The sequence below is a fragment of the Haliotis rubra genome, unplaced genomic scaffold, assembly GCF_003918875.1.
Source record: "Haliotis rubra isolate DU_JTF1 unplaced genomic scaffold, ASM391887v1 Scf345, whole genome shotgun sequence".
Classification (NCBI taxonomy): Eukaryota; Metazoa; Mollusca; class Gastropoda; order Lepetellida; family Haliotidae; genus Haliotis; species Haliotis rubra.
The window spans coordinates 355125-381018 of NW_025767019.1; the positions used below are offsets into that span (position 1 = coordinate 355125).

At 43.0% G+C, this 25894-nt stretch overlaps 1 protein-coding gene across 4 annotated transcripts; it reads left to right on the forward strand.

The window, feature by feature from the left end:
- The first annotated feature begins 4482 nt into the window (after positions 1 to 4482).
- Positions 4483 to 25894, forward strand: LOC124284801 (arsenite methyltransferase-like). 4 transcript variants are annotated; one of them, XM_046720914.1, is made up of 11 exons: positions 4560 to 4636; positions 5090 to 5158; positions 8048 to 8218; positions 9526 to 9676; positions 11243 to 11379; positions 12560 to 12629; positions 14189 to 14270; positions 15211 to 15342; positions 15808 to 15947; positions 25339 to 25464; positions 25629 to 25894. In XM_046720914.1, the coding sequence occupies exons 3-11, from the start codon at positions 8055 to 8057 to the stop codon at positions 25722 to 25724; spliced, it is 1098 nt and encodes a 365-aa protein (XP_046576870.1). In that variant the 5' UTR covers positions 4560 to 4636; positions 5090 to 5158; positions 8048 to 8054; the 3' UTR covers positions 25725 to 25894. The 4 variants fall into 4 exon arrangements, with proteins under 4 accessions (XP_046576867.1, XP_046576870.1, XP_046576868.1 ...); XM_046720913.1 differs by lacking the exon at positions 4560 to 4636 and adding an exon at positions 4875 to 4940; XM_046720911.1 differs by lacking the exon at positions 5090 to 5158 and having other exon boundaries at positions 4483 to 4636.

The window sequence follows — 25894 nt, forward strand, 5'->3', positions numbered from 1 at the left end:
TAAACATGGGCCTTATATAACGAAAAGATTACAACTGATTTCACCAAAGTAGTAAATGCCCAATACCAAGCCTTCCAGTACAGTGATAAGCGCGCGGTTACACCCACTCAATTTGGCCTCATTAGACTTTAGGGGCGGTGGGGTAGCTAATGGTTAAAGCGCTGGCTCGTCACGCCAAAGACCCGGGTTCGAATCCCCACATGGGCAAAATGTGTGAAGCCCATTTCTGGTGTCCCCTGCCGTGATGTTGCTGGAATATTACTAAAAGCGGCGTAAAACCAAACTCACTCACTCTACAGACTTTAAAAATTCTTTCGACTTGATCATCTGGCTACAGGGTCGGACACTGCTCCTTAGGGGCTAGCTGGAAGCAGTAATTCAAGAAATACGTAACTTAAGACACAACACCGCCATCACACAAGGTAATTTAATATCCATAGCTTTTAACATCGCATGTCTGAGCGCGGTTATGAACACTTCAGATTAATGTCAGTTGAGTATTTTATGAATGCTTCATTTCTAGTCACCGATCTTACGGAACAGACACGCTATCCATGAGAAATATATTATACGCATGTATGCACTCTTCTAAATGATGTATCTCCTCTGTGCGCTTCATACACATCCCTCGATTGTCTATCAAGCCTGCATCATATATAAAGACCTCTCAGCGGTCAATCACGTCGGAAATCCTGCTTCAGACAAGTGAAGTAACTTTTTCCTCATTACCACCTGACTTTGACCAATGATACAAAGGCATCACAAAGTGGCGGGGCGGTAACCTATAGTGGTTAAAGCCTTATCTCGTCACGCCGAAGACTGACTGACTGAGTTTGGTTTTACGCCGCTTTTAGCAATATTCCAGCAATATCACGGCGGGGGGACACCAGAAGTGGGCTTCACACATTGTACCCATGTGGGGATTCGAACCCGGGTCTTCGGCGTGACGAGCCAACGCTTTAACCATTAGGCTGCCCCACCACCCCGTAACGCCGAAGACCCCCAGCATGGGTACAATGTGTGAAGGCCATTTCTGGTGCTGGAATATACCAGGAATATTGCTAAAAGCGGCGTAAAACCAAACTTACTAGCTCACTCACTCACAAAGTGGCAATAATCACCATGTCCGATTGTTCATCGTCCTCTACTGACCTAAAACTGGCTATTTGGCAATATGTCAAAAACATGTGGCAGCAAAGACGGAACAAGCAAATAGCGAAAAACCTTTATGACACACAACCTTTGATAAAATATGCTGCCTTTACTGGTCTAAATCGATGGAGTGGTGATCCGAAGGTCACGTATTGGACACTCTCATTATACTCATTCATTTTTTATTGAATGGAGATGTTCCCCTTAATGTATTCCGTGTCAGAGTCCTTCAACTGTCACGCACCTGTTGTTGGAATGTGTGGACTTTCCCCTGTTCACTTTACTGTTCCAACTATGTCTGAACTTTTCGCATTATTTTATTTTAGCCTATTTGAAGGAAATTAAAATAAATGATAAGATGTGGATTTATTATTCTGAATGTCAGTTTTTACTAATTACTCTGATATGAAGTTTTCATTGTCACCCCTTTTATTGCCTGTATATTCTTTTCCATAAGAAAATATTTGTTTTCTGGCTGCGAATAGCTGCAAAATTGTTGATGCGGTTAAAAGCAACATTTACTCACTCAATATTACAAATATGCATTATAGAATTGATATATTAATAGAGATATACACTGCATTATATAGTGTATATTGAGAAGTGGTCGGTTCACTAGACGGGATTTGGTATCGTTTCTTTGTTATTCAGACAGTACATTTTATTCAGCGTAAGTGTTAAAGTGGGACCGAATATGCGCGACACACCCCGTACGGTATTTCAATATGTACAACATGGTGTCCCCCAATTACCCCTACACTCTCAATTCACCTACACAATTGGGGGTCAAAAGGTGAAGGGGTAATTGGGTATCTTAAACACTGTAGATGATGTACACCCTCTCATGTAAAATGGACTCTGACAATCTTCTGTATGTAAAGCAAGCAATACATTTTAACTAAGTTTATTCCTGGACAAAAGAATTTTATAAATAAATCGCATCTGTTAAAAGGTATTTCTTGTCATTTACACTGAATATATTTTTCTCATCATAACAAAATCTATAAAACTGTATGTAAATATTAAAATGGATTGTTAATATTGCTTAAAATACAAAATTTCAAAATCATATGAAAAGTTATAGCAATAGCTCAGTAATACAAATGCTTATTATATAAAACGTGAAAATGCTGAAATGCCTGAATTACAACATACATACTCAAATCAGAAATCAAAGCCCCAAGTTTCTTCAGAAATGAGTCAAGCCCGTTAGTTAATTGGGTGAGTCCGCTAGTGAGTAGAGTGGAACCAAAACAAAGTGTAGGTGTACTGAGAAAACATGCACTGATTAAGTGCAGGTGAACTGGGGTGTAGGTGAAATGAGAGTGTAGTGTGAACCTACAACATTGCTGAGTGCGCCTTAAACAACACACAAACAATCCAACACTGTGCTGGGTTGGGCTCGGTGGTCACATCACGGTTCAGAGGTAACAGGTCAAACGGAACACAGATTCCCTCAGCCGAGACCGCCAGCAGACACAAGAAGAGCATCCATGCTGCATACTACACTATGTAGCTGGTGATACTCAGTGTCGACAGTTTGGGGATGGAGTGAGTGTGTGAGTTGATTTCTTCGCCGCACTCAGCAATATTCCAGCTATATGGCGGCGGTCTGTAAATAATCGAGTCTGAACCAGACAATCCAGTGATCAACAGCATGAGCATCGATCTGCGCAATAGGGAACCGATGACATGTGTCAACCAAGTAAGCGAGCCTGACCGCCCGATCCCGTTCGTCGCCTCTTACGACAAGCATGGGTTACTGAAGGCTCATTCTAGATAACCCGGACCTTCACGGGTTTCAAACGGAACACAGATTCCCTCAGCCGAGACCGCCAGCAGACAAGAAGAGCATCCATGTTACACTGGCTACACCATGTAGCTTGTGTAACTCAGTGCCGACAGCTTGGGGATGGAAGTGTAAATGTATATGTTATGGCTTCTTTGGGTCGCATTTTAAAAGTTGGGACCTACAATATCGAACAAACTTTATTGATAACAACTTCTTTTATTTCGTAAGTGTGACGTTTCGATATAGATTCTGCTGGGTACACCGCCAGGTTGCAGGATAACGCCCATGCACGCGTTGCACATGTTGGAACAGACTTTCTGACCAGCATATAATATTGCTGTACTGGCGGCTATTTGCCTAGACCTCTGCCCCCGTAGAACATCTCCCGGGATGAAATGGAGCAACACCTACGACAGGACCAGAACTCTAGTCCTGTTAGCCCTATCTTTAGTTAAGATAGGATAAGAAAACACTGTATTACCCAAAAGGGAATTCTTTTTACATCAAACAGAGCCTGGCATGATACAATAAAATATGTATGTTAATTACGATAATAGATGATTAAATATGGACAAATATAAAATTAATACACCTATTCGCACGCATAATACCACACCAACACACATAATTATACAGGTCATATATGTACACTTTTCTGTATTCCTATAAATCCCATCAGCGCCCATGACAGTATATATTTAAAAACATTTCAAGTATTATTTTCTAAAGGTTTTGTTTAGAATTGTAATGCTACATGGGATAAAAGATTTCCTTGTTCTGTTTGACTTATGACAATTTTTAAGGCACATTGAAACGTCTTCCCGGTGGCAAAAGTGAATATTCAGACTTTAACACATGTGATGAATCTGAAATGATATTCCGAGTATGTAATAAAATTTTGTCATCATTTATGAACACAAGATGGTCTTAAAGTGTACCGGTAATTTGTAAACTTATATTAACAATCTTGTTTTTTGTTTTGAAGACTAAGAGAACCGTACTAACATTGTATGCCCAAAGACAAGACGCTTTATACAAAGGATGTGTAGAAACGTTTCACCAATTTCACATCAACATCAAAAGATCATAATTTCCTCGTAAAAAAAAGAAGTCTTGGTTGGCACTTTTTGTACAGAGCTTCATTATTGCTATTCCATTGATAGTTGACATTATAGGAACAAAATCCCTGACTGATTTAAGTTATCTAGCTGGTGTCTCCCGTGTCCCATTCGTTCATTCATTCATTTATGTCTGGAATTCATTTGTGACGCAATATCCATGGACAACGTATACGTTTTCAGTCATTTTACAGCGATTAGATCGATGCTCATGATGTCAATCACTGGATTGTCTGTCCCTGGTGCGATGATTTGCAGACAGCCGTCATATTGCTGGAACATTCCTGAATGCATTGTCATTTTTGCACACTGCCTGTCACATGTACAAGATAAAAGATAATGCTGGTGACCCAGGTCACGCTAACCTGAACCCTCAGACGAACACGACCCAAATCGGGCAGAGTGGCGATGTACTAAGAAACTCCACATCAGCGCTTGCTACATGCGGAGTTACTATCTTCATGTGAAAGGGGAGCTAACTTATTCTGCGAGGAGTTTGAGGGCGGTAGTGACACACGACTGATTCTGCGTTGTCATCTTGACAAGTTTGGATACGGGTGGAAGCAGTGCATATGTAAGTATCAGTTACAACGATACTGGTGAAAGGTACACTGGCTGGTGAGCTGCCCCGTCTCGGTTGTAGTGTAGTGTGAAACATTTTTTGAACCAGCAGGATTACAGAAACGTCAATAAAATCCCAAAGATGGCATCAGTGGAATTTGCGCGATGCACATTCTGGAAGGTGTTGGGGATTGGTCGGGGTGGGGTAGAGGGAGATAACTCCGTATACTATAAAGTATACCAGGGAAGAATAGATTTGACTGAGCAAGAGCTATTCCACCATAAACAGAGTTTAGAAGACAGACAGCTGAAACAAGGTTAGTTAAATAATTTCAAGATGAATATGAACTCGGAGATTTGATTTTCACATGGGACATGTAAATAAGAAATTTAATTAGGGTTGAAATTTGAGAAATATTTCACATTAAACTTAAACCAATTTGATTACTTCCTCCTTCTTTTACAGACAAGAGACTTTAGAAGTATATTGTCTCTCACAAACATCTCATCCCCTGTTACCATTAGATTATTACAGGTAATATCCGTTGACTTTTATTTATTACGCATTGAGGTGGTGAGAACACATGAATAGATGAAAGGCCAGGTAGTGAAACAATGGGCTAATTATTAGATTTTCATCCAGACGTGAGATGTTATACACTATATATATGTTTTATAAACTTTGCTAGTGGGCACATGAGCATGTAGTCTGTGTCACAGTCCCTGAACCACATTAATTTCCCTACTGCCAAGCCCTCTCTGCAGTGCTAAAGCCCTAAATAAAGCAAGTCTGAATCTCTGGTCTCCCTAGGGCTCCTTTTCAATATAAATGGACTTGTTTGTTACTATCAAAATTATATATATTCAGAGACTAAGCCTTAGTCTAATGAGCATGGTATAGTTATGTGTGACACATTTCATAAACAAGACAAAGTTTGTAAAACTATGCCCTTTTACTCTTCCATCTTGGTGGTTGAATACCAAACGTGGAGTGGGTTGCATCAAAATATTGGATCACTTCCAGAAACCGAAAATGTGATATTTATTCCAATAACAGATGTGACTTATCACCATGATGCATGTGTGTTTGATGGTATTGTCCATACAGTCTTGAACCATGTTGCCTCCAACTCCCAAGGAAGGAGACTGTTTGTTAGAGGTGACTGTAAATCCTTTATGAATGAGAAAGAGTAAATGTCTTCACACTCATCACTATATACTTATGCTTCGGCCTGAAAATGTGTAATTTGAACGGAAACAAATTACTACATTTGAATTGAAACTACAGTGAGATAGGTGATTCTGATGTAAATTTAGACTTGCTTCATTTATGGCTTTTGATTCACAGAAAAGGCTTGGCGGAACAGAAAGTAATATGGTCACTGCTTCTCTGATTGACATTGTTCGACTTTGAGTAAAAGTCAAGTCACTAATCATGGCAGCCTTTACTCAGTACGATCAACAGTTTCTTCATTTGAGGTTTCAAGCTGTATCATGTATTAGCCATTATACTTGCAGGGATTTACAGAACGCAAATTCCTGCGTCCTATATGTATAAAAATTTACAATGGACGCAACGAACTTTATTGGCGCATCCACAGGGACGCAGAAAAACTCCAAATACTTTTTGTAAAAATGCCAATCATGTAACAATAAGTTATCACTTAGTTTGCTACTAGCTGGGTTATGGTATCATTTGCAATTTAATTACTGTAACAATTAATGTGAGGATCATGATACACAATACAATAACAGTATTAATAATAATATTTAAGTGTCTGGGACCCCCATTTTTATGTCAAGGACCCCTGAGAATTAAGAGTATGAGTCCCAGGATAAAGGACTCAAGGTAAATCCCTGTACTTGATACAGATTCTACTCAAATTTGAGGTGAATAGGAAAGCTGCAATTCTAGTACAACACATCTGGGTTCAAAAGGTGGTACATATATTTAGAGTTTGCTAGAAACAGATTGTGAAGTCGAAACATCTGACTTTCAACAGGTTTCAGCTGCATATGATTTCATCAAAAGAAGAATAGTTTTAACTAACATAGTAATTACTATCATCTGTGCATACATAAGAACAATAAATTAATGTGAGGTGGGGCTTTTTAGAAGTGAGTCGTTTGGGGATGAAACTAAAATGGTATATTGCAGCATCATGTGTATCGACTAGTGGTGGTCCGATTAATTGAAATAATCGAAGATTGGTCGCAGTGACTAAATGACCAGCATTCGATCATGTTTTCTCATAATCGAACACAAACAATTCTGGAACACTTGTTTTCATTAACAGTATTTTTCACAAGGTTGGTTTTGTCTGTTACATTTCATAAGCACTACAAGCTCATTCCAAGTCATAACTGAATTTATCTAAAAGACTCCAAGAAATTTATGTTCCTAACATACTAGTCATCCTTTAACGTTGTGAAATTTTGCCAAAAAAAAAAACCCCAAAGACTTCGTTTTTTTCCTATTTTTTTTGTGCATTAACAAATTTCATAAATGACGCTAACCAATCATTATCGATGATCATTAACCTTGAACCAATGAACCAATCATCAATTATGAGATTTTAACCAATTCCCAACACTATAGTACTGTCGGAAATAGAAAAAAACTTTTTAGGCTGTTACTCTGTATCCCTAAAATTGACACAATTGCAAATAGCATATGTCGAAATAACCCACTTCGGCCTAACTGGGCGTTCAGTGGGATGTGTAATACGATATCCAGAAAAGCATGTTTACTCGTAAAATCGGGCAAAACTTAGAAAAAATACGAATAGCTGCTGAAAACAATAGATCAGACTATAGATGGTAATTAGGTCGCTCAGCCAGGTATGACGACGGACCGTCGACTCACCTGGCATGAAATGCACGTGCTGCCTACAGGCACAAGGGGTCATCTCAAAGATATTTTGTGCTTTTTCATGTGTGTTGACTATGTCTCATCTACTGATTAACATCTTACGTGTCTTTCTTTCATAAAGTTTATGTTGAGATATGGAAGAGAGTATGATACCCGAAAACCATAGAAACGCATCGTAGTATAGGTGGCATGACCACCCGAAGATCGACAGGACTGGATATTATTTGTAAATTGTTATGACGTGCCTTTTACCTCCCCAGTTAGTCTGGTCTGTTCCAAATAAGTTTTTTTGGGAAAAAAACGCATTGCTCATTTCTGCACTAATTTCCCCTCAGTTAAGTCCTTTTTCTCCGTTTCCTATCTCTCTACCACTGAGACTGTAGTTAGGCCGAACTTACTTTAACAGATATTTCACACTTTCACATATCAACTACATAAATTGTAGAGATAAATGAGAAAATACATTTTTTTCTATTTCCAACAGTACAATAGTATCAACTACCTTTGATCTGACAATGATCTTCAACAATGACTGTATATGTTTCTCTTTAGTCTCATCATGGGTGACAGCACAAATATCATCGAGTCTGTCAAGGAGTACTATGGGAAGACTCTGCAAAACACCAATGACCTTAAGACTGGAGCCTGTATGACCCCGTCCAAGCAGATGACAAAACCCATGAAGGCGGCGCTCAGTGCCGTGCATGATGAAGTCCACTCAAGGTAAGTCCAGATGTAGGTGAAGACTGTACAGTGCATGATGAAGTCCTCTCGAGGTTAGTCTATATGTAGGGTGAAGACTGCAGTGCATGATGAAGTCCTCTCAAGGTAAGTCTATATGAAGGTGAGGACTCTACAGTGCATGATGAAGTCCTCTTGAAGTAAGTCTAGATGTAGCTGAAGATGAAATTAATCACATGATATAAGTAGAAAAGATGCCTTACAGTTGAAATTGTAAGCAGCAGGATAGAATTATCATGTGTATTTTCGTTCACATGCCTCAGCTAAGTGAAAGTACTAAATTTGTATTACAATGTTGACATACATATGACATCACTATCGATAAGCAACTTTCACAAGATGGCGTGTTCACTCACACGGATATGTGAGATAGGAAGGAGACTTTCGTTGATTCAGTGATCTTATATGCATAAATTTAACATATAAGTAACCTGAAACATTCTGACAATCTGTGTATTGTTTTGATTGTAACTAGGGGAAATAGCCAGAAATGAGAAGTATTATTTTTACCGTTGTGAGTTTGTGTCAGTCATGGCATCACACTTGACAGAAGCAATTATAAATTGTGTTGAATGTCGGAATCATTGAACAACGTCTATTTTTATTTCTCTAATTCTTGCTCCAATACTCTTCCCATGTATATTCTAAAATTAATGAGCAAGTGGATGCAATGAGTAGGCAAACAGTTCTCTCATGATATGAGAAAATGATACGGTAAAGAAGTTATGTGGATATCTAAGGGCAGATAATGAAATATATGGATATCCAAGGGCAGGTAATATATTATTTCCCTTTAGATAAATTAGAAGACGTTTGATTGGTCAATAGCCAATGCATATGAAACCGTACTGTAATGTCAGGGTTCGAAATACCCCATATATTAGTGTGCCATGGCACGGTAAATACAGAAATGGCACGGCTAAAAAATGTTCTTGTGCCCTTTTGACATGCCTAATTTTTTAAGAGACATAACTCACATTTAGTCATTTAATCCCCCAAACAATTATTTTTTTCCAAATTGAATAATACCATACATATCTGAATGCTCATAAACCCATTTCTTTATTTAACAATAAATTTCAAATGATCATCATCATTGTCATTTATTCTAAAAACATGTGGGCATACTCGATTTCAGAAAGGCACACCTAAAATATTTGTCTGGTGCCTTAAGGCACACTTAGAAAAAAAAGTATTTCTATCCCTGAATGTTTTAAGGGTAGTATGGATCATCTGTGTCAGCTGTACACTGTAGTATGAACCACTGTACACTTTTCTTCTGTACACAGATACTATGGCTGTGGGTTGGTCATACCAGAGAAGGTGGAAGGAATGCGTGTCCTTGACCTTGGTAGTGGAAGTGGGAGAGACTGCTATGCGCTCAGTAAGCTGGTGGGAGAGGAGGGGTCAGTAGTTGGCCTCGACATGACAGATGAACAGGTAAGATGTCCATATGTAATTCTTCTGTTTGTAAGATAAGGCAACGATGACCAAATGGCAAGATAAGCTGCAAATTTACTAGAAATACACACAATATATTACCATTAATGATTAATTTTGAATTGCATGTATAAAAATATAGTGCAAAATTCATAAAACCAATAGTTTTACAGCACTCTGAATAATTACCCAGTGCATCCTATTGAACTTGCATGTTACTTTACTGATATTTTTTGTCTGATTGAATACATAAATCACACATTTGTGAACTATGTATTAAAGAAGCTAACATATGCCGTGCCTTCCTTGTCAGTAACTAAACATGTATATGTTGTTGTTTAATGTGGAATGTTACACATTTGAGACAGAGCAAAAACAGATACTGATAAAATGTCACCATCAATTTAAGTAGAATTATTTTGTTAAATGTCTACTCATTAGTTTATATATACCTATATATACTCATTGGTGTATAATTATACTCATTGGTGTATATATACCCATATACTCACTGGTGTATATATACCCGAGGCGGTGGGGTAGCCTAATGGTTAAAGCGTTTGCTCGTCACGCCGAAGACCCGGGTTCGAATCCCCACATGGGTACAATGTGTGAAGCCCATTTCTGGTGTCCCCCGCCGTGATGTTGCTGGAATATTGCTAAAAGCGTCGTAAAACCAAACTCAGTCAGTCAGTCAGTATATATACCCATATGTACTCATTGGTGAAAATATACCCATATACTCACTGGTGTACATATACCCATCTACTCATTGGTGTATATATACCCATCTACTCATTGGTGTATATATACCCTTATACTCATTGGTGTACATATACCCATATATACTCATTGGTGTATATATACCCATATGTACTCATTGGTGTATATATACCCATCTACTCATTGGTGTATATATACCCTTATACTGATTGATGTATATATACCCATATATTCATTAGTTTATATATACCTATATATACTCATTGGTGTATATATACCTATATATACTCATTGGTGTATATAAACCCATATACTCATTGGTGTATATATACCCATATACTCATTGGTGTATATATTACCATGTACTCATTGGTGTATTTATACCCATATATACTCATTGCTGTATGTGGCGTAAAACTTACTCACTCATTGGTGTATATGTACCCATCTACTCATTGGTGTGTATATACCCATATACTCATTGGTTTATATATACCTATATATACTCATTGGTGTATATATACCCATATACTCATTGGTGTATATATACCCATCTACTCATTGGTGTATATATACCCATCTACTCATTGGTGTATATATACCCATCTACTCATTGGTGTATATATACCCTTATACTCATTGGTGTATATATACCCATATATACTCATTGGTGTATATATACCCATATATACTCATTGGTGTATATATACCCATATATACTCATTGGATTATATATACCCATATATACTCATTGGTGTGTATATACCCAACAGACTGCACTAAAGGAGGTATGTTTTGCCATATATATGCATGTAGTATCATTGTGTCTCTCCTGTCTCTCAGCTGGAAGTAGCATGGAAGTATGTTGACTACCACACCCAGAAGTTTGGCTATTCCAAACCCAATGTGGAATTTGTCAAGGGCTACATTGAGAAAATCACTGAAGCTGGGATCAAAGAAAACAGTATCGATGTCATCATGTATGTATAGAGCCTTGACATAAGTAGTGTTGATATCATCATGTATGCATAGAGCCTTGACATCAATAGTGTAGATATCATCATGTATGTATAGAGCCTTGACACAAATAGTGTAGATATCACTGTGTATGCATAGAGCCTTTTGACATCAATAGTGTAGAGCCTTGACATCAATAGTGTTGATATCATCATGCAAGTATAGAGCCTTGACACAAATAGTGTAGATATCACTGTCTATGCATAGAGCCTTTTGACATCAATAGTGTTGAGCCTTGACATCAATAGTGTTGATATCACTGTTTATTACCCAGGTGGTCAACGTATGGGTAGTTGCATACTAATCTCGTACGTCACACGAGTGTCGTATCGCGTTGACCTGTGTCGTAACGACTTGACCTGAGATTCTAACGATTTGATTGGATAACCGATGACCTCTCAGTTAGGTCACGTTGTGACGTAACTATTTTTTCATTCATAACAAACACGCGAATTCATTCATTCTCCAACTTAAATGCATTGTGGGAATGTAAACATTGCGAACGTTGCCGTGTCGCTGTTTAATTGTGAGTCGAACTGAGACATTATATGCGTCGAAAAACATAAACGCAATGTTTCCACCAGTGATGTTAGCGAATGAAGCAACTGGAAACCCAGAAGCGAGGTGCTCTGAGTAGTTTACTGTAGGAGGCTGTGCGGGCGATGACAACTGACATGCATCGTGGCGTCGGTTACCAAGGCAGTGACGCGTCACTAGAGTATGGCGTCATGCAAATATTGTACTACAGTACAAACTCTTCCGCAACCTCTTTATGAAACTGGTTTCGGTTTGAAACCAAAACATAACAAAAATCGCTATTTTGTCAATTTAATGCATGTAAGACGTGGGTAATAAATAAAATACCACACTCGGTCTCATTACATACGAATTATACGAAACTTCGTGACCTTCCTGTGGTTTCTGACCTCGTTTCGATCGGTCAGATACCATAGGAAGGACACTCGTTTCGTATAATTCGTATGTAAAGAGACCTCGTGTAGTATTCTCTATGTATGCGTTGAGCCTTGACACAACTAGGGTAGATATCACTGTGTATGCATGCAGCTTTGACATATATAGTGTTGATGGCACTGTGTATGTGTGATGGGTGGTACTGACCCTCCAGTGACATCTTCCTCACAGCTCCAACTGTGTGATCAACCTGTCACCTGACAAGAAGGGAGTACTGAGGGAGGCGTACAAGGTTCTCAAGGTAGGTCTCGCCACCATTAGGGTGCTGCTTTATGCTGATGAGAGCTGAAGGCTTTTAGCATACATCCTTATCCCAATCGCTTTGCCTTGCTGTGTGTTGTCACTACTATACCTCTTTGACCAAATATGGTCAGGGATTTATCTATATTTGATCAGAGGCCAGTATTTGCCCCCAAATTTGTAGCAAATGTCTGCAAAAATTCCTAAGGCAAAAGAAAAATATATGTCCGTTTCCTATTACATGCTTTTTAGAAATAGGGTAGGTGGGTCGGTTTTTTCTTGTTTTTTTTTACTTCTTTTTTTTTTTTTTAGTAGCACCAGGTGGGCACCTGAGAAGGTCTTCAAGGATACCATGTCATGTAGTGACAATGCCTTGTGATGAAACATTGAAAGATTTCTATATCAAATCATTATTTATGTTATTTATTTGCAGGTTTTTTCAGTGAGAGCCCATTATGACAATTCAATGCAATCCATTTTAGCCCTACATACACTGAAAAACATGAAAATATCATACTCGATTTGCATGAAAATGATGAGTTGAAATGCACTCCAGTCATGATTTTGACTTGGTTAAAAACAAATTTAGGGTTGGGGAGTTAGGATAGGGTCGGTCGGGTTACCGGAAATGGACATGTTTTTTTTCTTTTGCCTAATTGAATTAAGAATTGTTCATAAACATACATGTTAATAGATTCAGTCTGTTTTATGTGGAAGTTACTTGGATTACATGAACCATTTTTAGCTAAATGATTATTTGTTCTCGCTTTGCTTGCCAGAGGCACTTTATCTGAAATCTTGTGTAATACCTGAGGGTACCGGTAATGTCAATCCTCCTTTATTACATGCTCAGCATTACTGCTTGACTTGTATTTGATGAGCCTGCGCAGTACAAGCGTTAGTGACAAGTAGGCGGGGCAGGGAATCTAGACGAATACACTTGGTTGCTACAGGTAGATTGGCGATGAAGCACGTGCAATACATGCTGACCGTGGCGTGAACTCAATATCGCTTCTGTTTAACACGTGTCTCGTAGAGCGATTTAGTTCAGTAAGACACCATCTCGACAAGAGTCAATTTTTGAATGTTTGCAGATTTTATTTAATTTATAATACCCAAGTTAGGGAAGCATGGGCAAATTGTACACATAGTTAGTATGATATAACAACCAAAACACGATTCACACGAGGAAATTGAACTTTTCAAGTTTTAGACAACAACCAGTTTCCCTCATTTTTCAAATGGAATGTTCTGGAGGGCGTTCCCATATGTGCAAATTGGGGTCATTTGTCAGGTCGTGGCTCATCTAATAGTGTACATCAGTATATGACATCATAACCACAGTTAACTGAGAAGAAGAAAGGAGCGATACCAGAGAATGAGCAGAATCTATGCAGTATGTTAGAGATATACTACTTGGGTCTGTTAATGTACTCTGCCAATGTGTACTGTACTGTGTCAGCGTACTTCAAGCAGCAGATTTAAACTGATTTGTGTGCAGTGAAATACTTGTGATGTATTTGACTGTGGTTCATTGCTTCCAAACTATTTGATTGGTAGGAGGGCGGGGAGCTGTACTTCAGTGACGTCTACTGTGACCGGGATCTGCCAGATTCAGCCAGGAAGCATAAAGTGCTCTGGGGTAGGTAGTCAAGCACCAGGTGTTCTAGGGTAGGTAGTCAGGAACCAGGTGTCCTAGTCAGGTCACCAGGTTCTCTGGGGTAGGTAGTCAGATACCAGGTGTTCTAGTCAGGTCACCAGGTTCTCTGGGGTAGGTAGTCAGATACCAGGTGTTCTAGTCAGGTCACCAGGTTCTCTGGGGCAGGTAGTCAGACACCAGGTGTTCTAGGGTAGGTAGTCAGATACCAGGTGTTCTAGTCAGGTCACCAGGTTCTCTGGGGCAGGTAGTCAGACACCAGGTGTTCTAGTCAGGTCACCAGGTTCTCTGGGGCAGGTAGTCAGACACCAGGTGTTCTAGGGTAGGTAGTCAGATACCAGGTGTTCTAGTCAGGTCACCAGGTTCTCTGGGGCAGGTAGTCAGACACCAGGTGTTCTAGGCAAGACACCGGTTCTCTGGGGTTGATAGGAACCTGGAGTCATGGGGTAAGTAAGAGTCATAACATGGGCACTCTAGAGTTGGAGGAGTGAGGCATCAGGTGTTGCCATGGAAACCAGGTGGCAGGGTGCTGACAGTCGGGGACCAGTGGCTCTGGAGTAGTTAGAGTTGGGATAAAATCAGACACTGGGTGGTGTGTGCAGGGTGTCACACTACAGCTAGAGTCCAACACCTGGGGCTCTGGATCGCTTAGAATCAGTTTATATGTGTCATGGCAGTTACCAGATGCTCTGGGGAAAGTAGTGTCAGACACTGGAAGACCAGACAGCAGGTACTCTGGAGTAGGTCGAATCAGGTACCTTTCTTGTGAGATTGGTAGAGTCAAGTTACCAGATGATCTGGGGAATGGTGTGTGGTATTCTGCTGGAGGATGACCAGATACCTTGTACTCTGGGGTAGGTAGAATATGTATCATCAGTCTAGGGCTGATAGAACCACTTTGTGAACATTCCTGATCTTATTACAGGCGAGTGTATCAGTGGTGCCCTCTGGTGGGAGGACTTGTACACACTGGCCAAGGAGGTGGGGTTCAGCCAGCCCAGGCTTGTGACAGCTACACCAGTTCCTGTGGAGAGAGAGGATTTCAAACAAGTGCTAGGTGAGCAGAATGTATTCAATCTTTAGAGAAGAATAGTTTGCCAGCAAATGTTTTTTGAAAATGGTTAACGGTATCGTTAAATATATGGCTGTTCTCCTATCGGGGTAAATAAGTACCCCCCTATCAAAGGGCTTGTTTGGCCCAGTCCCCTAAGATGCCACAATTTGCAGTGTAGAGTTGTGTCCCTTGGACACGCCAGAAACCAATGATTGTGGGTTTGAATCCCAGTTAACCCAGATTATATTTCTAGCATTAAAAGTCTGAAACCTGCTTCACTTTGGATTTCCTTCCATCTTTAACAGACACTCTGAAAAATCAGGAATACTGTTCAGAGTGGCATTAACCCATCCTACTCACTCACTCACTCTAACCAACATATGGCCTCCGGCGTGACTTGATGACCACTGGGCACCATACAGCCATGTGTGACTGTGGATTACATACTAACTATCGCGTCTTCATCAGGTGATGCCCGGTTTGTGTCGGTGACGTACCGACTGTTCAAGTTACCGTCAGCCATGCAGCCTGCTAGGCAGGTCATCTACAATGGGGAGATCACTGGCTATGAGGGGGAACTCAAGTTTGACTACCAGCAAACATTCAAGGTAGGTGTGGGTAATCTGTGGTGAACACTGACCACATGTTCTAACTCAAAATAAAACTAGGTACAGTAGCTCAAAATCAAATTCTTACTTCACTGTAAAGAAGGATATTGTGGACATCTGTAAATTTTAAAACAATATGTAATGTGGCTTCTGACAAAGTGCTGATTTTGTCACACGCTAATGAGTTGCTGCACCAACCAGTTTTAATGTTTTATTAGAAAATTGTCTTTGTTGGCAAGATGAGCATATTGTTAACATTGTCCCAAATTGTCCTACATTGTCACCATCACCAGCATGATTTTAGCATTGTTTCTATTGTCACTGGCAATGCAAGCATTGTCAGTATTGTTATACCATTGTCAGTATTGTTTTACATTATCAGCATTATAAATCATTATCATCTATGCCACATGTTAGCATTGTCACAATGATTCCACCATTCTCAGCAGAATTGTGTTGATAGTAAAAGAATTTTATGCTGCATTATTCTTTTTCATAGAGATCTTCCTTTGGGTACATATATGCATTTTCTGCGACTCAAAATGTCATGAGACAGTTGTAACAATGTTTTAATAAAAGATTGTACAATAAATAAAAAAGCCTTTTATTTACTATACGGCCCCCACCACCACGGTGTTAACTTCCTCACCACGCATGCGTGGCCAACCAGGTAAGCACCCTAGCCCAAATCATCATTCCTTCTGCTGTCACGCAACGTGTAACATGTGCGGACAAAAAGTTGCTGAGAGACAATGTCTGAGACTTAGAATACTGTATGTATATTGTCCTTATTCGTTCCTGGGAACGTTTTATTGACTTTGCAGTTGTTCCTGTCTTATCTTATGTGACTATAGTTGTAATTTAGGCTCTTTTCCCCCCATGGTTTACGTAAATGTTGCTATTCCATGGTGGGACTTTTAGCATGGTACGTGTTTGAGACTTGCTTATTAAAACAATTGTTTCACACTGCGTTCTTTTCATGTAATTTTCTATGTTTTGTACGTGTTATGGTGTTTTCCGCTGTTAGCGACATGCTTTGCATGTTTGCTTTCAGGCGTTTTCGGCGTGCCGTGGGCAAAATATCCCACCGCAAGATGGGCACGAAAAATGCTTATGCTGCCTTGAGAAATCCGGTCATAATCCAGACGTCTGCGAGCTCTGCATGGGCTTCACACCTAAGGCTAAGAAAAGGCGAGTGGCGGAATTCCATATCTTCAAAGAACTGCGAGAGGCGGGGGGTGACCCTACAGAGGTGCCTCCAGCCAAAGCTAAAAAACTAAGCATAGGTCAAAAAGTACTCAGGACAAACCTGCCTCTGTTTCTACCCCTCCTGCCAGTTCTACGCCTTCTTTTGATATGTCCATTATCAATCTTTTCAACAGCACATGGACTCGATGAAGTCACTGCTCCACGATTCGGTTGATTGGCTCTGCAAGGAGTTCCTCGCTGGCTCAGTGGGTAGGGCAGAGAGCTCTGGTGCAGGATCACCAGGCCTGGCTAGAACCCTGAGCCTTGAGCTTGCCATCGATAATTTGTCTCTGGCTTTGGGTCCGTCTGTCTCGGCTCCGACCACTCGAGTGTCACCCTTGCGAGCTGAGGCCACTGTTCCACCGGTGGACCTCCCTGAGTCTCGGGACCGGGGTCCTGTTCTGTGTGTGGCGACCAGGACAGAGAGTTTATCTGGTTCTCTCTTTCCCCTGGCGTCCTTGGGTCGGTCTTCGACCAGGTCGGCAGTTGGGTCTTCTCTCTGGGAGGATCGCGACTCTGGCTCAGGTTGGGAGGCTGAGTCGATGGAGGTCGGGGATGCAGAGGAACCCGAGGGAACTTTCCGTTTTTCATCGGCCTTACGGGAGGTGTGCCAGCGCTGCAGCTACCTCCTTCAAGGAATCTAAGGCCTTGTTGGAGCAGCCGCGGGTTTCTTGCTCCCATTTTCCCGTCGCGACTTCCTCCTCCGGGGCGCAGCCTACGCCCGAGTCTGCTTGCTGGCTTCGGCCGCTAGGCAGGGGTAGGTATGTTGCGACCAATACAACTGCCAGGTAATTCCAGTATATCTCCCGGGGCTGGAGAACGTGCGAGAAGAGGCACTCTCTCGCCAGATCCTGGCCCCGCATGAGTGGATGCTCAATCGGCGGATATTCGGAGTTATCTCCCAGTTGTACGGGTCGTTCCAGGTAGATCTGTTTGCGTCCGGTGGGACGAATCAGATACCAGTGTTCTGCTCGAATACCGGACTAGAAGGCGTTGGCCTCCAATGCCTTCTTGCTTGATTGGACGGACAGGGTACTGTGGGCATTCCCACCTCTACCGCTGATCCCCAGGGTCCTCTCCCAGCCATCCATCCTGCCAGCTCAGCTACTTCTGCTACTGGCACCTCTTTGGCCGTCGCAGAGCTGGTTTCCGTAATTCTCAGGCTTCTTGCTCAGCCTCCTGTTCTATTACCTTCACGGCTGGACATTCTCAATCAGAACGGAGTGCCGACCGGATCCAATGGGTGGCATGGCCTCTGTCAGGTCCAGCCTCGAAAAGCACGCAGAATTCCCGCGGCAGTTGCAGACACACAATTCTGGCTTCGAGGCAGGATTCAACAAGCGTTCAATATGAGGATAGGTGATCCCGCTATGCTCCTGGTGTTCAGGGGCCCGTTCCACGAAGCTCGTGAGGCCTAAGATCTCGTGAACTCCTACGATATATCTTACTTGATACCACGCGCTAAAGAGGCGTTTCACGAAAGTATCTTAGTACTCGTTATTCACGAAAAACTTCGTTAACTTTAGCTATCGTGATTGCGAACTCTTTTGCTGAGAAGACTTGAAAAGAACATGGATTGCGAAGTTACGTCCCTTTGTGTAAACAGACGACAACCCGCCGCATACAATGGAGGACTTGAAATCAAAGGGAAGGGGTGAGAAAAACGAATTTCTCGCCCTTTGAATTGAACATTTTAACGCCTGAAGTAGTCAGACACCAGGTGTTCTAGGGTAGGTAGTCAGATACCAGGTGTTCTAGTCAGGTCACCAGGTTCTCTGGGGCAGGTAGTCAGACACCAGGTGTTCTAGTCAGGTCACCAGGTTCTCTGGGGCAGGTAGTCAGACACCAGGTGTTCTAGGGTAGGTAGTCAGATACCAGGTGTTCTAGTCAGGTCACCAGGTTCTCTGGGGCAGGTAGTCAGACACCAGGTGTTCACAGGCAAGACACCGGTTCTCTGGGGTTGATAGGAACCTGGAGTCATGGGGTAAGTAAGAGTCATAACATGGGCACTCTAGAGTTGGAGGAGTGAGGCATCAGGTGTTGCCATGGAAACCAGGTGGCAGGGTGCTGACAGTCGGGGACCAGTGGCTCTGGAGTAGTTAGAGTTGGGATAAAATCAGACACTGGGTGGTGTGTGCAGGGTGTCACACTACAGCTAGAGTCCAACACCTGGGGCTCTGGATCAAGCTTAGGGAATCAGTTTATATGTGTCATGGCAGTTACCAGATGCTCTGGGGAAAGTAGTGTCAGACACTGGAAGACCAGACAGCAGGTACTCTGGAGTAGGTCGAATCAGGTACCTTTCTTGTGAGATTGGTAGAGTCAAGTTACCAGATGATCTGGGGAATGGTGTGTGGTATTCTGCTGGAGGATGACCAGATACCTTGTACTCTGGGGTAGGTAGAATATGTATCATCAGTCTAGGGGCCGATAGAACCACTTGGTGAACATTCCTGATCTTATTACAGGCGAAAGTGTATCAGTGGTGCCCCTGGTGGTGGGAGGACTTGTACACACTGGCCAAGGAGGTGGGGTTCAGCCAGCCCAGGCTTAGTGACAGCTACACCAGTTCCTGTGGAGAGAGAGGATTTCAAACAAGTGCTAGGTGAGCAGAATGTATTCAATCTTTAGAGAAGAATAGTTTGCCAGCAAATGTTTTTGAAAATGGTTAACGGTATCATTAAATATATGGCTGTTCTCCTATCGGGAATTAGTAAATAAGTACCCCCTATCAAAGGGCTTGTTTGGCCAGTCCCTAAGATGCCACAATTTGCAGTGTAGAGTTGTGTCCCTTAGACACGCCAGAAACCAATGATTGTGGGTTTGAATCCCAGTTAACCCAGATTATATTTCTAGCATTAAAAGTCTGAAACCTGCTTCACTTTGGATTTCCTTCCATCTTTAACAGACACTCTGAAAAATCAGGAATACTGTTCAGAGTGGCATTAACCCATCCTACTCACTCACTCACTCTAACCAACATATGGCCTCCGGCGTGACTTGATGACCACTGGGCACCATACAGCCATGTGTGACTGTGGATTACATACTAACTATCGCGTTTTCATCAGGTGATGCCCGGTTTGTGTCGGTGACGTACCGACTGTTCAAGTTACCGTCGGCCATGCAGCCTGCTAGGCAGGTCATCTACAATGGGGAGATCACTGGCTACGAGGGGGAACTCAAGTTCGACTACCAGCAAACATTCAAGGTAGGTGTGGGTAATCTGTGGTGAACATTGACCACATGTTCAAACTCAATATAAAACTAGGTACAGCAGCTCATAAAGAAGGATATTGTGGACACATCTGTAATGTGGCTTCTGACAAAAGCGCTGATTTTGTCACACGTTAATGAGTTGCTGCACCAACCAGTTTTAATGTTTCATTAGAAAATTGTCTTTGTTGGCAAGATGAGCATATTGTTGAGGTTGTCCAAAATTGTCCTACATTGTCACCATCACCATCATGATTTTAGCATTGTTTCTATTGTCACTGTAAGCAATGCAAGCATTGTCAGTATTGTTATACCATTGTCAGTATTGTTTTACATTATCAGCATTATAAATCATTATCATCTATGCCACATGTTAGCATTGTCACAATGTTTCCACCATTCTCAGCAGAATTGTGTTGATAGTAAAAGAATTTTATGCTGCATTATTCTTTTTCATAGAGATCTTCCTTTGGGTACATATATGCATTTTCTGCGACTCAAAATGTCATGAGACAGTTGTAACAATGTTTTAATAAAAGATTGTACAATAAATAAAAAAGCCTTTTTATTTACTATACGGCCCCCCACCATGTGGTGTTAACTTCCTCACCACGCACGCGTGGCCAACCAGGTAAGCACCCTAGCCCAAATCATCATTCCTTCTGCTGTCACGCAACGTGTAACATGTGCGGACAAAAAGTTACTAAGAGACAATGTCTGAGACTTCGAATACTGTATGTATATTGTCCTTATTCGTTCCTGGGAACGTTTTATTGACTTTGCAGTTGTTCCTGTCTTATCTTATGTGACTATAGTTGTAATTTACGCTCTTTTACCCCCGTGGTTTACGTAAATTTTGCTATTCCATGATGGGACTTTTAGCATACGTGTTTGAGACTTGCTTCATTAAAACAATTGTTTCATGCGTTCTTTTCATGTAATTTTTGTCACGCGTGTTATGGTTGTTTTCACACTGTTAGCGTCATGCTTTGCATGTTTGCTTTCGAAGGCTTTCACGGCGTGCTGTGGGTAAATATCCCACGCCAAGATGGGCACGAAAAAATGCTTATGCTGCCTTGGAGAATCCGGTCATAATCGGACGTCTACAAGCTCTGCATGGCTTCACACCTAAGGCTAAGAAAAGCGGTGTGGCGAATTCCATATCTTCAAAGAACTGCGAGGCGGGAGGTGACCCTCACGGAGGTCCCTCCAGCCAAAGCTAAAAAACTAAGCATAGGTAAAAAAAGTACTCAGGACAAACCTGCCTCTGTTTCTACCCCTCCTGCCAGTTCTACGCCTTCTTTTGATATGTCCATTATCAATCTTTTCAACAGCACATGGACTCGATGAAGTCGCTGCTCCACGCTCGGTTGATTGGCTCTGCCAGGAGTTCCTCGCTGGCTCGGGGGGTAGGGCAGAGAGCTCTGGTGCAGGATCACCAGGCCTGGCTAGATCCCCGAGCCTTGAGCTTGCCATCGATCCTTTGTCTCTGGCTTTGGGTCCGGCTGTCTCAGCTCCGACAGATCGGGAGGGTGCACGCCTTGTCCCTTTATCCATCCTGGCTCGTGGTTCGCTGAGTATCCCAGGAGTGCCGAAGGCTCCGACCACTTGAGCGTCACCCTTGCGAGCTGAGGCAACTGTTCCGCCGGTCGACCTCCCTGAGTCTCGGGACCGGGGTCCTGTTCCGTGTGTGGCGACCAGGACGGAGAGTTTATCTGGTTCTCTCTTTCCCCTGGCGTCGTTGGGTCGGTCTTCGACCAGGTCGGCAGTTGGGTCTTCTCTCCGGGAGGATTGCGACTCTGGCTCGGGTTCGGAGGCTGAGTCGATGGAGGTCGGGGATGCAGAGGAACCCAAGGGAACTTTCCGTTTTTCATCGGCCTTACGGGAGGTGCGCCAGCGCATAGCACTGGTCCTCCCTCAGGCTGCAATCCCATCGGAGCAACAGGGCAGAGTTCCGCCTTCCAGGGTGGCTTTCGCCCCTCTGCAGCCTTCTCAGACTCGGCTCCGCGTGCTCCCATCATTGGTGCAGGATGTGGTTGACCCCTTACTCATTTGATCTCGGCTCCGCTTTGATCTGCCTGAGCTTGTCAAGAGATACCAATTAGGGGACGACTCTCTTCCGCGTACCGGTAGTGGACGAGTGTGTGTTTATTTCAGTGACCCTTGGGGGAGGCTCAGCTTCCTCGCTTGCTGCTCCAGCGGCTAAACAGGGACGGTTGGTTCCGCCTTTTCCCCAGTTGGGGGCCCCTCTGCGTGCGGCTTACAGGAGCTACGAGGAGGTATTCCGTAATGCCAGTCAACAGATTCGGGTGGTGGTTCATGGGGCGTATCTATCCTCTTTACAGATATCCGTCCTGGAAACGGATGCGCACACTGGCGACGTTCGTCGATTGCTGTGTTGCTCCGGCAGCTCACTGAAGTTCAGGCCCACCTGACCCGGGTACTCTGCGGCGACACAGCAGACCTTGCTGGCACTTCCATTTAGGCTGGGCGCGATATTGTTTCGGGGGGCACAACATGTCATTCGGGAGGCTGCCGCTGCAGCTACCTCCTTCAAGGAATCTAAGGCCTTGTTGGAGCAGCTGCGGGTTTCTTGCTCCCATTCTCCCGTCGCGACTTCCTCCTCCGAAGCGCAGCCTACGCCCAAGTCTGCTTGCTGGCTACGGCCGCTAGGCAGGGGTAGGTATGGTGCGACCAATACAACTGCCAGGTAATTCCAGTATATCTCCCGGGGCTGGAGAACGTGCGAGCAGACGCGCTCTCTTGCCAGATCCTGACCCCGCATGAGTGGATGCTCAATCAGCGGGTATTCGGAGTTATCTCCCAGTTGTACGGGTCGTTCCAGGTGGATCTGTTCCCGTCCGGTGGCACAAATCAGATACCAGGGTACTGTGGGCATTCCCACCTCTACCGTTGATGCCCAGGGTCCTCTCCCAGCTATCCACCCTGCCAGCTCAGCTACTTCTGCTACTGGCACCTCTTTGGCCGTCGCAGAGCTGGTTTCTGGTAATTCTCAGGCTTCTTGCTCAGCCTCCTGTTCCATTACCTTTACGGCTGGACATTCTCAATCAGAACGGAGTGCCGGACCCGGATCCAATGGGTGGCATGGCCTCTGCAGCAGTTGCAGACACAATTCTGGCTTCGAGGCAGGATTCGACAAACGTTCAATATGAGGATAGGTGATCCCGCTATGCACCCTGGTGTTCAGATAGAGGGATAGCAGATCCCTTTTCTGCAGATTTAGTCTGAGTTCTGGAGTTCCTTCAGTCTCGTTTGGAAGAGCGTTTGGCGGCCTCGACCATTCATTGCTACTGCACTTTTATTTCCACTTTTCACACCCCTGTCTATTGTGCTCTTCTGGGGCAGCACCCACTTGTACAGCGCTGTTTAGCTGGCGTGGATTGGGTTCGACCTGCCCTCAGGCGAACCAGCCCACCTTGGGATTTGTCAATCGTGCTAGATTGGCTGTCCGGTCCTGTTTTCTCACATCTATCGGCTATTTCCCTTCAGTTGTTAACGTGGAAAACAGCCTTTCTTGTGGCGGTGACATCCGGTAGAAGGGTCGGTGATATTCACGTGATGTCATCTGTCAGTATTTGCCTCCCGGATAGTTACCGTCCGAAGATCGATCACGATTTCCACGTGTCAGCTCCTATTGATCTTCCTACTGTTACCCAGCCATCTACATCGGGGACCACTCCTACACGTGCTCACCCGTTGGATGTCCGTAAGACCCTTAGGGTCTATCTCAAACGAACGCAGGGTATCCATACGGGTACCGAGCTGTTCTGCTGTTACGGTGGCGGGAAGGCAGGGGTTCCTGCCAGTAAACAAACTATCTCTCACTGGCTTGTTTCTGTCATTTGTGCAGCTTATCAGGCTAAGGGTATGCTTTCCCCTGAGGGGTTGAAGGCTCACTCGGTTAGGGCAGTGGCTACTTCAAAAGCTTTTGCAGCCGCACTGCCCATTGAAGAGATTTGATCCGCCGCTATTTGGAGCCGGCCGAGCACTTTTATCCGACATTACCAGCTCGATACGCACTCTAGAGATCGTGCTCGGTTTGGTCGGTGAGTCTGACCGAGTGAGTCTCAGATCATTGGTTTGGTTCTGCATTCGAATGCGCTGATCGACTATCCACTGAAGGCTCGATTTTACTCATTACAATTTATCTCCTGTCGGACCATATTGTTATGTGTATGCCCTTTCGGTGCTCAATGCTAATTTTTCACTATGTGGGCAGGGCGTTTTATTATCACTACTTGTGATCTAGTGCATTTCACTGTTATGATCAGAACTGTGTACATTGCTCCCTTTGTGTCACCCCCCATCATGCCTCTCTTCGAACGGCGGGTCACATGACCAGGTGAGTGTTTTAGTGTAAGTAACATGCTTCGTTTACGATATCGCTAATTCTATTGTACTTACCAGAATTCCCACCTCCCTAGCCTTCGGTCTTTGGGTGTCTGTGTTTATGCATATATGTACTCAAGGAAGATCTTTATGAAAAAGAATTAGCTAAACCTGTAGAGGTTTCCAATTCTTTGAAGAGAATCTTCCTTGGGGTAGGGCCGCCCACCTCCCCGCAATTCTGTTCACTGACGGTTTGTCAACAGAAGGAATGTTGATTTGGGCTAGAGTGCTTGCCTGGTTGGCCACGCATGCATGGTAAGGGAAGTAACTCCACATGGTGGGGGGCCGTATAGTAAATAAAAAGGCTTTTTTATTTATTGTACAATCTTTTATTAAAACATTGTTACAACTGTCACATGACATTTTGAGTCGCAGAAAATGCATATATGTACCCAAAGGAAGATTCTCTTTAAAAAAATTGGAAACCTCTACAGGATTAGCTAAATTTCCATGGACATTGCGAAACCTAGATAGGACACATCATGTAAACATCATGTTGCCTGTCTGTGTGTCACAGAATGGAGATGCAGTCAGTGTAGGAGAGGAGATGTCCACCATCTTGTCTGTGTCGCGGTTCAAGGAAGAGTTTGACTTCCAGCCAGCAGCATCTGGAAGTTCCGGCAGTGCCCCAGCAGTGCAAGTCGTAAGTAATATACTGAACACCTCATACCAATAAGCACCCAGAACCAAATTCTGGAGCAAACTGCCGTGTTCCAGCATACCACTAAGGCTGAATACTGGAGTTTGTGCTACGAGTTATTTGTTATGCAAGCGAGACAATGTATATACTTTCATTTTGTTTTCCAGAAAATTGACCCATTTGTGTACATGGCACAGTTGGATTCCAAAGGAGAGTTACCTGCTTCTGCGTGCTGCGTGTCATCTGCAAAAAAGTGCTGCTAATCTGATCATTTCTGTTTCTTATCATAATGGCACAAGAGTAACTCGTATCATGGCAAGATTTGTACTGATTTGTGACTTAATGTTTTAATCTCATTGCTTGAGAATCAATTTGTTTGAGGGCGAATGGCCAGTTTAATTCCTGATGTTAAATTCTGCCCTATATGAGAGAC

Coding starts and splice junctions, on each gene's coding strand:
- LOC124284801 (XM_046720911.1), top strand. CDS start 8,055: ATGGGTGACAGCACAAATATCATCGAGTCTGTCAAGGAGTACTATGGG. Junction 15,948..25,338: donor ACTACCAGCAAACATTCAAG/GTAGGTGTGGGT, acceptor TGTGTGTCACAG/AATGGAGATGCAGTCAGTGT. Junction 25,465..25,628: donor GTGCCCCAGCAGTGCAAGTC/GTAAGTAATATA, acceptor TTTGTTTTCCAG/AAAATTGACCCATTTGTGTA.